Source organism: Plectropomus leopardus, chromosome 12, assembly GCF_008729295.1.
Source record: "Plectropomus leopardus isolate mb chromosome 12, YSFRI_Pleo_2.0, whole genome shotgun sequence".
Taxonomy (NCBI): Eukaryota; Metazoa; Chordata; class Actinopteri; order Perciformes; family Serranidae; genus Plectropomus; species Plectropomus leopardus.
The window spans coordinates 906,084-918,714 of NC_056474.1; the positions used below are offsets into that span (position 1 = coordinate 906,084).

At 43.3% G+C, this 12,631-nt stretch overlaps 2 protein-coding genes across 2 annotated transcripts; both read left to right on the forward strand.

Annotated features, from left to right (window-relative positions):
* Positions 1 to 3,120: 3,120 nt before the first annotated feature.
* Positions 3,121 to 12,631, forward strand: ift57 (intraflagellar transport 57 homolog (Chlamydomonas)). Its single transcript, XM_042497164.1, is given in 13 exon segments — positions 3,121 to 3,164; positions 3,463 to 3,638; positions 4,798 to 4,972; positions 5,307 to 5,425; positions 5,707 to 5,797; positions 6,264 to 6,332; positions 6,449 to 6,571; positions 10,151 to 10,222; positions 10,446 to 10,577; positions 10,748 to 10,810; positions 11,602 to 11,668; positions 12,300 to 12,408; positions 12,410 to 12,631. Coding segments are annotated over 12 exon segments (1,245 nt in total). The 5' UTR covers positions 3,121 to 3,164; positions 3,463 to 3,483; the 3' UTR covers positions 12,480 to 12,631.
* Positions 7,179 to 9,001, forward strand: LOC121951001 (tripartite motif-containing protein 16-like). Its single transcript, XM_042497163.1, has 2 exons — positions 7,179 to 8,394; positions 8,556 to 9,001. The coding sequence occupies exons 1-2, from the start codon at positions 7,290 to 7,292 to the stop codon at positions 8,999 to 9,001; spliced, it is 1,551 nt and encodes a 516-aa protein (XP_042353097.1). The 5' UTR covers positions 7,179 to 7,289.

Sequence of the window (12,631 nt, forward strand, 5' to 3'; positions counted from 1 at the left end):
AACATCCTAAAGTCATAGAATTATCCTAAAATCTGAGAAATCTCCTAAAATCCTAGAAATGTCCTAAAATTCTGAGACTGTCCTAAAATCCCAGAAACACGCTAAAGTCCTGGAAATGTCCTAGAACTGTATGGGTGGAGAGAAATGTCCTAAAATATTGGTAGAGATGTCCTTCTTACTGTTCTTACTGTATGGCGCTGCTACACCCCAATTTCTCAGTTTTGAGATCAATAAAGTATATCTATCTATCTATCTATCTATCTAAAATCTGAGAAATGTGACTAAATCCTATAATGTCCTGAAATCGTAGAAACATGTACACGATCGGCCCCTGGGCTCCTGTCGTTTATTTTCAAAAGTGGCCCCCAGGTTAAGACAGCTGGGTGTCCCTGCCGTAGATCATCTTTATAGTCTAAGGTGTGGATTGGGGTAGAGATGCCTCACAAAGCCTCACACTGTATATCAGCTTATTACCTTTAAAACCATATCAGCCCACACACGGGCCTTTAATGCTGCAGAGCGGTAAAACCGTCACCTGCCGCCCTTTCAGAAACAATCCAGTGAAATAATGACTCTCACACAGCAGTTATTTTTCAGCAAAGAGGCATAAACAGGCTTTCTGAAAGACGCCCGGCGGGCTGATAAGCTTCCTGCTGGCCCTCAGGCGAGGCCTCCCTGCAGCCGGCACTCATTACCGGCGCGCTCAGGTTAAGCCGCAGATCCACCTCTGCCTCTCCTCCCAATTACCTCTCCGTCCAACACCGGCGGGCCGCCGCCTGACACGCAGTCTGGCTGCAGCGAGCCTGTAATCACGCCGGAGCAGAGAAGAAGTTTGCTTTCTGCAGAGGTTGTGCAAAGAGTGGCTGAGGCGTTTGATTTGAGGGCGCCTGGAGGAGGACTCATTAACAGCCGCTGCAGCTCGCAGCCAGCAGCCAGCAGCCTGCTGACAGCCAGGTGACAGATTTCATGAGCGCAGTGAATCCAGCTGATGTGAAAGGCAGGAGACAATACGTACGTCTCCATGGAGCAATCACCTGGACCAGATTCTTTCAAATTATGTAGCATTTTAAATATTTCTCTTCATTCATCTGTTCATTTATGTGTTTTCTTGAGCTGAAGCTTCTCTGTGATGAAGCAGCTGCAGCAAATGTGTCTCCGGCTGCAGAATAACCACATTTTACTGTCATTGCACTCACATCTCACCATGTTTTAGGACGTTAATCAGATTTTAATACACTTCTAGGATTATTTCTTGGATTTCAGCACATATTCATGATTTTAGGACTTCTGGGGATTTTAGCACATTTCCAGGATTTTAGGACTTTTTTGGATTTCAGGACATTTGTAGGATTTTAGCACATTTCTAAGATTTTTGAATATTTCTCAGATTTTATGGTGTTTTCTTGGATTTAAAGATATTTCTTTGATTTTAGCACATTTCTGGGATTTTAGGATGTTTCTAGGATTTTAGGACACTTCTCCAATATTTAGAACATTTCTAGGAATTTAGGAAATTTCTTGGACTTTAGGAAGTTTATTGGATTTTAGGAGATCATTGACTTTAGGACACTTCTTGGATTTTATCACATTTCTAAGTTGTTAGGATACTTCTAGGATTTTAGTACACTTCTCTGATTTCAGCACATTTCTGGATTTTAGGTTGTCCTTGAATTTTAAGATGTTTCTCAGATGGATTTTTGGACATATCTCATATTTTAAGAAATTTCTAGGATTTTGGAATATTTCTCAGATTTTAGGACGCTTCATTTTGTCACTACTATACTCCAGTCTACTACAGTGCAGTCTATTTTATAGATATGTTTCCCATATTTTAACTTTTGCATCATTTTATGTTTTACATCTTAAATTCTCATTTTGATTGCATGTTTTTCTTTTTATACATTTTTTTAGCAGCGTTGTTTATGAGAACAATGAATGTCAGTGTGGCAGCTCCACAAATGAAAAATTAAGAACTTGTCCAGTGTTACCTGCTGTGTATTTATGTTCTCTCTTGTGAGTTGCAGCCCTAAACTAGGTTAAACGTGTCCTGTGGTTGTCTCTGTGGCTTTCACACAGCATCTGAAGACGGTCAACAAACATAATCCTTCAACTGTCTGGATATATATTTAATATGTTTGCATACATTTCTCAGCTGAGTCAGTGGTGCTGCTCTCTGAGCGTCACCGGCGATGCAGCAGCAGGCAGTCAGCAGGTGTGTCACTCAAACACAGTCACCGGGGAGCTCCACCTGTGTGCTCACAGACAGGCAGGGAGCAGCATGCCGATTAAACAAACACACCTCCCTCCACCGCCTGCTGCACCACAGCAGGGAGGGAGATATGAATTATTCACTCATACACAGTGTGTGTGTGTGTGTGTGTGTGTGTGTGTGTGTGTGTGTGTGTGCAGGTAGAGACTGTGTGTACCATGCTTCACTAGATAAAGTAACAAGGTTGTGTCGAGGTTGAGTATATATTATGCATGAAGAGTAACAAACATACATGGGGAGAACTTATTTCAGTGTGATCATCTCTTCTTTCAGGGATATTTCACATCTGCATCATGCAAAAACACAAGATAAAACCTGCTGGTCAAACCTATGTTTTGTTATAAATATTATTATAACCCTATTTTCACACATTTCGTCTGCTTTCTTGCTGTTACACTTGTTCAGAATTTTCTAAATATGCTTTATTTATAGGCATCATCATACATGTGCCTAATACACTGTTTTACATCGTTTTGTTTATCTATGTGTGTATGTGTATCTGTCTATCTGATATACATATATGTTTTGTATACTTTCGGCTATTTCTGTGGATCTCATCATGGATGACATTATTACTAGTACTACTACTACTACTACTACTACTACTAATGATAATAATAATAATAAGAATAAGTACAATCGTAATTATTATTATAATTAATGATTAATGAAAATCTTTGATGATTTGAGAACCTTCAAATACTGATCGATTACCTCAGAAATGCCGTACACTTTTTGATTGCCTCGTTTTTGAAAATGCTTATTAGTTGATGTGCTTTTAATTTGAAGGCCTTGACATCAAAGCAGCCACCGGTAGCTTTTATTCTGAAGGCCATAACGGAAGCGCTCGACGCTCGAAAACGCAGCTAACGGTGCTAACAGCTGCTCGCGTGAGGTGATTTAAGTGCTGCAAACTAAGCCACAGTGGCATTTTGGAAGTTTATGACACGCGTGTATCATTTTAACTAACACAGAAGTCGAGTTTTGATAAATGACGAGTCTAAATTCACGTTTCTAACATGATTTCGCTAGCGGCTAACGTTAGCTTACTTAGCTAGCTAGCATTAGCCGTCGGTTGCCTGACAACAGAGAGGAAGCCAAACAAACCGGCTAACAGCTAGCAGGCTAACACAGGCTAACGGGCTAAACGGAGTCCAAAAACTGATCTGGTGTTTTATTATTTAAACATTTAGTTGTGTGACGGGCAGCCGGTGATGGCGGATGACGGTCGGCGGGGGGACGAAGAGGACCGCGGTCCCGGAGCTGCTCATCAGGTGTTCGTGGTGATGGAGTGTCTGCTGGAGAAGCTGAAGGTGTTGAACTACGAGGAGGAAGTTTTGTCCAAACACAACATGAAAAACCTGTCCAGGTGAGACACAACATGCACGGCAGCACATGGACATCACTGCTTAGTTAATGTTAGTTTGACTGATACCGTTTTCTCGGGTGTGTCGAATTAATGCTTGTTTTGTGTGCTCCAAATTCCTCAAAATATTACTGTTAATTTTCACAATTATTAGTGTATTATTCTGACTGGAGCTCCGGTTAGACTGAAGACTTGTCTGTCGGGCTGTAACTTTTACGCACAGCATGGAGCAGGCCATAAGTCAAACAAGTATCCATGGTAACGAAAACAGCGCACACCCAAAAAAGTGACAGAGGGTGGCAGCGCGTCTCGTGTGTCTCATTAAAGGACAGTTGTGTGTTTTTGAAGTGAGACTGTGTGAGACACTGATGGACAATCCATACAGCTGCTGGTCGGCGCGCTCCCGGTTTGCAGAAACAGACGGGGCGCGCGGCCCACAGGGGCTGATATCAAAACGTGTTTTAGCCACCAAAAAAAAAAAGCACAACAAAAAATCAATATCAATATCTAAGTGGACGCTGTATTTTCACCGCTTTACCGCGCCGTCACACAGCGTTTTCCTTTGGCACTACATTTTTCACACTTACTGGGTCAGTAAGTACGGTTAGCGGCTGTCACGTGACAGGTGTCACCACAAACGCACACACACACACACACGCACGCGTCAATCACAACAAGTAACAAGGTTTAAGTGGAATATTAAGTAATGACAGTAATTATGACACTGCAGTGTATCAGAGACATTTACCCGGTGACAGTGTGTGTGTGGTGATGCTGCAGCTGTCTGACCTGCAGCTGGATTCAAACACACAGTAAATCTGACTGTTTCTCCTCTGCATTAAGTCTGTTTCATTCTACCTCATGTAAAGCAGCACTGAACAAACTCACTTTTAATTTGACGAAGACCTGCATTTAGTTTGTAACAACAGAAATACGCAGTAACAACAACAACAATGATAACAGCAGTTTCTCAGAGACCACAAATAATTGTCCAAATGTTCCCGCTTCAGAGAGACGTGTAGATGCAGATTAGAAGTTTCTTCTCCAGCAGCTGCTGGAGCTTCTGCTAAAGTTTACACATATGGACACTTATAGAGGACATTAGCCGATTACCGCATAGACAAAGACATGAACCTGCAGCTCTCTGTTTTCCACCCATCAGACATTACTTTGTCTCCAGTCCTTATCTGGCGTTCAACCCGGGCGAGCAGTTCTACATGTTCACCATCATCGCGGCGTGGCTCATCAACGAGGCAGGGAGGCCGTTCACAGAGCCTCAGGAGTACGACGAACCAAACGCCACCGTGTCCAATATTCTGGCAGAGCTCAGGGCTTTCGTAAGTGACGCTTAACCCTCAGATCTGCGTGTTGTGACTCAGAGCTGCTGCTGTTCAGAGTCAAGGCTGCTTAATGTTAAGTACAGTCAAATAATGTTTTTAAGGTGCTGAATCCAGATTCAGTGGCTATACAAGTGTTTTTTCAATCAATCAGACATTATTTGTCGAGCACTTTTCATGCTAATAAAACTGTTTGTATGAAAAGGATGCACAGTGCGTGTGATACGGACCACAAACTCAGTCGGCTTTTTATTGTTGGCTGCTGTTACACAGGAGGAGCTGAGCGGTTTGAAAGTGTCTGAGACTCATGTGACGTATTTTTTTTGTCTGTCAGGGTGTTAAGGTGGATTTCCCACCTTCGAAACTGAAATCCGGTTCAGGCGAATACGTCTGCTTCGTGTTGGACCGACTGGCTGAAGAGGCTCTGAGGAGGAAGGGGTTCTCCTTCAGAAGGTACGTAAACATTTCTCCTCCACTCACCTCTAAAACTAGTTAATTCTTTTCTGTTTTAGTCATTTGTTTTTGTGCGTCCTTGCTGGTGATAAGGCCATGGTCAAGGTCATGGTGACCTAGTCTGTCTCATTATTGTGATCATGATGTCTCGAGCACGGTGAGGCATTTTCTTCAAATTTGGCACAAACATTCAAATTGACTCAAGGATGACCTGACTGTGTTTTGGTGGTCAAAGGTCAAGGTCACACTGACATTGCTTTTATCTCATTTTTGCCCCCCAGACCAAACTACCCAACAGAAACCACAGAAGAAGAGTCTGTGATAGAGGACGACGCAGAGCTCACACTCAGCAAAGTAGAAGAGGAGATGATCGTAGGTGTCGCAGCATTATTTAACTGTAGTACTTCTCATACTAAATGTTTTTTTTGTTATTTCCAAATGTTTGTATGTTTAATGCTGCGTTCACATTGATTCTGGCAGATGGTAGATGGCAAACCGGATGTCTTTTGTTTTGCTTTTTTTAAAAATTATTTTCTAAAGGTACTAATTTCTCACAATTTGCAGAACGGTTCTTGCCAAGTTGCTCACTTCCTTTTTCACTCTTTTTTCAAAAGAAAAAAAAACAGTATTTATTATGATTTCGAAGGTGCAAATACTCATGAAGGTGCCATCGTTTCAGTTAACAAACTAAACCACGTCTTAATCAGATCTACAAAAAATGCTTAAAGTGAACCAAAAGCTTTACTTAAATCTGGTGCAGTCATTTGAAAAGGTTGTAAATCTGGTCAAATGTTCGCTGAATAAAGCTGATTAATATCTGTTGTGTGTATAACCTGAGGAGGAGCCCGATGATGAGGAGGAGAACGTGATGGACCTGGAGGCTCTGAAGCTACGAACCACTTACACTGTGAGCTCACCTGCAGATATGAGACATTCAGAGACTCTCAGATGAGTTCAGGTCTGTACATTTAAATTCTGCAGCACTTCATGACGAAACGGGTCGTGTTGTTTGCTTTCCGTCAGGAAGCAGAAGCGTCCTCCAAACCAGACGAGATCCTGGAGTCGACGGTTGATGCAGCAGAGTGGAACCTGGAGGTGGAGAGAGTCCTGCCGCAACTCAAAGTCACCATCAGGACAGACAACAAGGTACACACTCACCTGAACTCCACCTTTAACTGAAGGAGGGATCTGCTCTCTGCGCCGGCTTCACTCTAGATCTGATGCAGGAGCAGTTTCAACATTCAAGAGTCCTTTATGCTTCACATAAAAACAAACTTGTGTTTGACACATCTACCACCTAGTAATTCAGTGCAAGACCAAACCAACTGTAAAATAAACGGATAAATAGGAACTAACTAACACTAATAAAGATGCTAAAATTAAGTTCAGTCATAAATACAGAAATAGAGAAAACCAAACTGCTAAATGTGGGCTTTTTATCCCCAGTGACTCGTGCTGGGCCTGCACATTGTTGAAATGCTATAATGCTGTGACATCAGCTCAAAATCACACTAACTATGTACAGTGATGAGCCTGCAGTACTTTCCCGACACAGTGCCGCTCCTCATCCTGGAATGTAGAAAAGTTTGATGAGCCCTTCCCCGTCTGTCTGAACATATACAGCAGGTTCTCAGTCTGAAGTCTTCAAATACTGCTACTTTTGCAGTGATTTTGGTGTTGCAAATGACAGCTAACTCACTGCCTCTGACTACTCTTTGTGGAATGCAGTAAAGCCTGAAAAACCTTCCTTTTCCTTGAGGTGAACGTCACTTTATCAAGATATTTGTCTTCCCTCAGACCACAGACATTATTTATATTCAGAGAGAGTGAAACTATTTCACAGTCACTATCACTGAGAAGTAAAATGGCGCAGCAAGAAAATCAGCTGGACCGAGAAACCTTCTCTTGTTCGATCTGTCTGGATCTGCTGAAGGATCCGGTGACGACTCCCTGTGGACACAGCTACTGCATGAACTGTATTCAACACTTTTGGGACGGAGAGGACGAGAGGAGGATCTACAGCTGCCCTCAGTGTCGGCAGAGCTTCACCCCGAGGCCCGTCCTGCTGAAAAACACCATGTTAGCAGCTCTGGTGGAGCAGCTGAAGAGGACTGAAGCTGCTCCTGCTGATCTCTGCTACGCCGGAGCTGAAGATGTGGCCTGTGATTTCTGCAGCGGGAGGAAACTGAAAGCAGCGAAGTCCTGTCTGCAGTGTCTGGCCTCTTACTGCGAGCGGCACCTCCAGCCTCATTATCGATCAGACACATTCAAGAAACACCAGCTGGTGGAGCCCTCCGAGAAGCTGCGGGACAACATCTGCTCTCGTCACGACGAGGCGATGAAGATGTTCTGCCGCACCGATCAGCAGTGTATCTGTTATCTCTGCTCCGTGGAGGAACATAAAGGCCACGACACAGTGTCAGCTGCAGCAGAGAGAGACGAGAAACAGAGAGAGCTCGAGGGGAGTCGACTAAACGTCCAGCAGAGAATCCAGGACAGACAGAAAGACGTGAAGCTGCTGCAGCAGGAGGTGGAGGACATCAACGCCTCCGCTGATAAAGCAGTGGAGGACAGCGAGAGGATCTTCACCCAGCTGATCCGTCTCCTGGAGAAAAGCCGCTCCGACGTGAAGCGGCAGCTCAGATCGCAACAGCAAAGCGAAGTGAGTCGAGTCAGAGAGCTGGAGGAGGAGCTGCAGCAGGAGATCAGCGAGCTGCAGAGCAGAGACGCTGAGCTGGAGCAGCTCTCACACACAGACCATCACACCCAGTTTCTGCTCAGCTACGCCTCACTGCCAGCACTCAGCGAGTCCACGCACTCATCCAGCATCAAGAACCGTTCTCGGCACAGCTTTGAGGATGTGACAGGGGCTGTGTCAGTAGTCAGAGACATACTACAGGACGTTCTGAGGGAGATGTGGACAAGCGTCTCACAGGCAGGGACTGAAGGGAGTCGAGTCAAAGAGTTTCAAGAGGAGCTGCAACAGGAGATCACTGAGCTGACGAGGGAAAATGCTAAACTGAAGGAGCTCTCACACACAGGCGATCTTAACTGCACAGCCCCCGCTCACACTCAACACAAAGTGAATCCGCACACTCATCCAGCATCAACATCCATCCTTGGCACGTGACAGAGCCCAAGACCAGAGCTGAGTTCTTAAAATATTCTCGTCAAATCACACTGGATGCGAACACAGCACACACAGTGCTATTATTATCTGAGGGCAACAGAAAAGTGACAGTAATGAATAAAAGACAGTCGTATTCTGATCACCCCGACAGCTTCACCGGCCTGTATCAGATCCTGAGTGGAGAGAGTCTGACTGGACGCTGTTACTGGGAGCTGGAGTGGAGAGGAGGAGCTGATCTGGCAGTCGCATACAAGAATATCAGCAGAGCCGGGGACTCGGATGAATGTAGACTTGGATGGAATGACAAATCTTGGGCATTAAATTGTTTACTTAACAGTTATATATTTTTGCACAACAAAGTCCAAACTCCCGTCTCAGGTCCTCGGTCCTCCAGAGTCGGAGTGTACCTGGATCACGGTGCAGGGATTCTGTCTCTGAAACCATGACTCTCCTCCACAGAGTCCAGACCACGTTCACTCAGCTGCTCTATGTTGGAATCAGGCTTCCTTATTCTTATAATAACACTGCTAAGTTTTGTACACTGAAATAGTCAAAATTCAGCGTTTTAACTCTTTGTCTCCGTGTTTGTTGCGGAGAGCTGATTGTTTCGGCGTTTTTTCGCTGCTCACAGATAGCTGTCAGTCAAACATTGTGGGCGGGACTTCTTCCCCTCAGTAGTTTGAGTTTGTTTCGGTGTCGTCCTGTGTCTGTTCAGCCTGGCTCTGCTCATGATGACGTTTGTTTACCTGAACTGACTTTCTCTGCATGTAAGTAACGTTGACTTCTGCGGGCTCTGAATGTTTGATGAGTTTTTGTATTGATGTGTTTTCATGTTTCTGAAGAGAGAGAGCAGCAGAACTCCTTTATCCTCCACACTTTGTTCTCTTTGTAAAGACATCTATCATCACATTTATTTGTTTGGCAGACCAAATATTGCTGATGGGAGGTTTTATAGATCTTTAATGATCCTGATCACAATCAATAAGGAGATGATTCATTCTTTTCTTGTATCTAGCTGAGATTCTTGACTTTCCTGATGGGATGTGTGAACAAACTGAGGGTTCGTATGACGAATAAACAAACATGAACAAAGTCTTTTCTTCTCGTCTTCACTCGAGTTTTTCACACACAGCTGATATGAGAGTCTAACTGAAGCAGCTTTTCTGTGTTCATGTTCAGAACAGACGAGCGTTTTGTCAGTCGGTCTCTGTCCTTTAACTGTCCTCACTGAAACAGTGTTTTTTTTTTGTCAAAAAAAAAGTGTTTTTATAATTCTCTTAATTATATATTTTTTAAATTTGATTTATTTTGAACTTTAAAATAGAGATTTATTTTACAATAAATATTTAGAATTATGTCATTTAAAAGATAATATAATTTTTTGAGCACTTTTCCAGGTCATATATTTGTTTGTATATTTGTTTTTAATTCTCTCGTAGTTTTTATAATTACTTGATCATTTTTGGGTCAGTTTTTCAGCACGTTTTCCAGGTCATTTTCTCGTTTGCTTTTTTTATGTCGAACTCTGCTCTCTGTTGTGTCGCTGCTGTTTAAATTGTTTCTTACTGGTCTCTGGTCTGTGTGTCGGTCTGCAGGACTGGAGGATCCACGTGGACCAGATGCATCAACACAAAGACGGGATCAAGTCCTCGCTCAAAGAGGCCAAGGTACGTTCATTGACCCGCTTCCATAATAAGAGTAGTGATGACTGTTGAACGGATGTCTGTCTGTGTGTGTCTGGCTCCACCTGCTGTTTCTTATTTTAACTACTGAAAATCTACATCCAATAACTTCTGCACGCTTTTTAATATTTACCCTCCGCTGTGTGACACCAAAAGAAAAACATCCTTAATATCTAGTTGTGTGCTGTGTCCTCTCATGTCTCTGCAGAGCTACCTGGACAAACTGCAGGAGGACATTGGAAAGACTCTTGAGAAGGTGAGCAGCAGAGAGAAATACATCAACAACCAGCTGGAGCACCTGATCCAGGATTACCGCAGCGCTCAGGCCAAACTCAGCGAGGTAAACGCCCAAACTGACCAAAAAAAGATCTAAAAAAAAAGTGAAAACTTCCAGCTCGTGGTTTTCACGTTTTATTTTTCACACTGTGGCTGTCTCCTCTGTCACATGTGAATAATTATATGTTTGAGGGAGAAACAGAAACCTCGTAACAAAGCCGTGTTCTCCACCAGGCGAAGGAGCGCTACCAGCAGGCCAGTGGAGGCGTGACTGAGAGGACCAGAGTCCTGGCGGAGGTCAGTGAACACATCACACATCATTGCATCGATGTGGAGGAAGATCTCTGAAAGACTGAAGCTACAGTTTGCACAATGCACACTTTAAATACTTTAAAGTTATTAAAATCAGTCCAATGTAGATGCCTGACAGTTTAATAGCTCTGCGGGGCAATATGTGAAAAAATGTCTGCAATGAACAGTTACCTCTGGGTTTTTAATTTCATTTTTACAAAAATAGCAAAGTAAAAAAACCAAAATATTTTACATGGCTCTTATCACAGTTTCACTTAGTGCTGCATTTTTGTAAAATAATATTAAAAAACCTAAACTCAGATCTTAAGAAATTGCTTTATCATTTTGAAATTATAATGAATATAACTGATACGGAGTATTAATGGTCCTTTCAGAAAGTGTACAGTCTTTAAAATTTGCCTCAAAGTTACTGAAATTTATTGGTAAATGTCTCTATGAATATATGTGGAATATATGTGTTATATGGAGTCATTAACATAAAGAAATGTTCTGGCCTTTAAATCTGCATTCAGAGTGAAAAAATATTTGTCTTTAAGTAATACTGAAAGATAATGAGAGAAATAAATAAGCAGAAAAGTCCTGAGTACAGAAATACAAAAATAAATACAGTTATTAAAACGTGAACAGAAGAAAATGAAATAAAGGCACACAACAGAATAAATGCTGTTTGAGAGTCAGAGTCATAAGCAGATAAATGTCTCTGATTCATTTCAAACCGTCCTGATGCTCTGAATTCTCCCCTGCAGACAGTCTGAGAGCTTTTCTGTGTGTTTCAGATCAGCGAGGAGCTGGAGAAGGTGAAGCAGGAGATGGAGGAGAAAGGCAGCAGCATGTCTGACGGAGGTGAAGCCGATGACTGAACGTCTGTCTGAAAACGAAAAGAAAAAATGAAGCCGTCTGTGTTTGGTTCTGACCGTTTGTCTGTCTGCATCTGTCTGCGTTTGTCTGTCTGCATCTGTCTGCGTTTGTCTGTCTGCATCTGTCTGCGTTTGTCTGTCTGCATCTGTCTGTGTTTGTCTGTCTGCATCTGTCTGCGTTTGTCTGTCTGTGTTCACCTGTCTGTGTTTGTCTGTCTGCATCTGTCCGTCTGTGTCTGCATCTGTCTGCGTTTGTCTGTCTGCATCTGTCTGTGTTTGTCTGTGTTCATCTGTCTGCGTTTGTCTGTCTGCATCTGCATCTGTCTGCGTTTGTCTGTCTGCATCTGTCTGTGTTTGTCTGTCTGCATCTGTCTGCGTTTGTCTGTCTGTGTTCACCTGTCTGTGTTTGTCTGTCTGCATCTGTCTGTGTTTGTCTGTCTGCATCTGTCTGTGTTTGTCTGTCTGCATCTGTCCGTCTGTGTTTGTCTGTCTGCATCTGTCTGCGTTTGTCTGTCTGCATCTGTCTGTGTTTGTCTGTCTGCATCTGTCCGTCTGTGTTTGTCTGTCTGCATCTGTCTGCGTTTGTCTGTCTGCATCTGTCTGCGTTTGTCTTTCAGCTCCGGTGGTGAAGATCAAGCAGAGTCTGACCAAACTGAAGCAGGAGATCGTTCAGATGGACGTGAGGATCGGCGTCGTGGAGCACACGCTGCTGCAGGCCAAACTCAAGGAAGTCCAACATGACGCGAGACATGCACGCCACCAACATCCCCGAGTCCGCCGCCGGGCTTTTTGCTTAGCTTCACCTCCACACAGGGCCCCTCTGTGAGCTTCAATCTATTAACACACCTCACATTTCAATATGACACTTTTACTACGCAGGTTTTCATTACAGATTTACACGTTTAAGCGATATTTTCAAAATATTGCTAAAACTCAACGTGGAGCTGAC

What these genes read in the sequence shown, in the direction of transcription:
- LOC121951001 (XM_042497163.1), top strand. Translation starts at nt 7,290, where the DNA reads ATGGCGCAGCAAGAAAATCAGCTGGACCGAGAAACCTTCTCTTGTTCG. An exon ending in GAGTCGAGTCAAAGAGTTTC is followed by an intron (nt 8,395 to 8,555) that starts AAGAGGAGCTGC and finishes CTTGGCACGTGA; the next exon opens with CAGAGCCCAAGACCAGAGCT.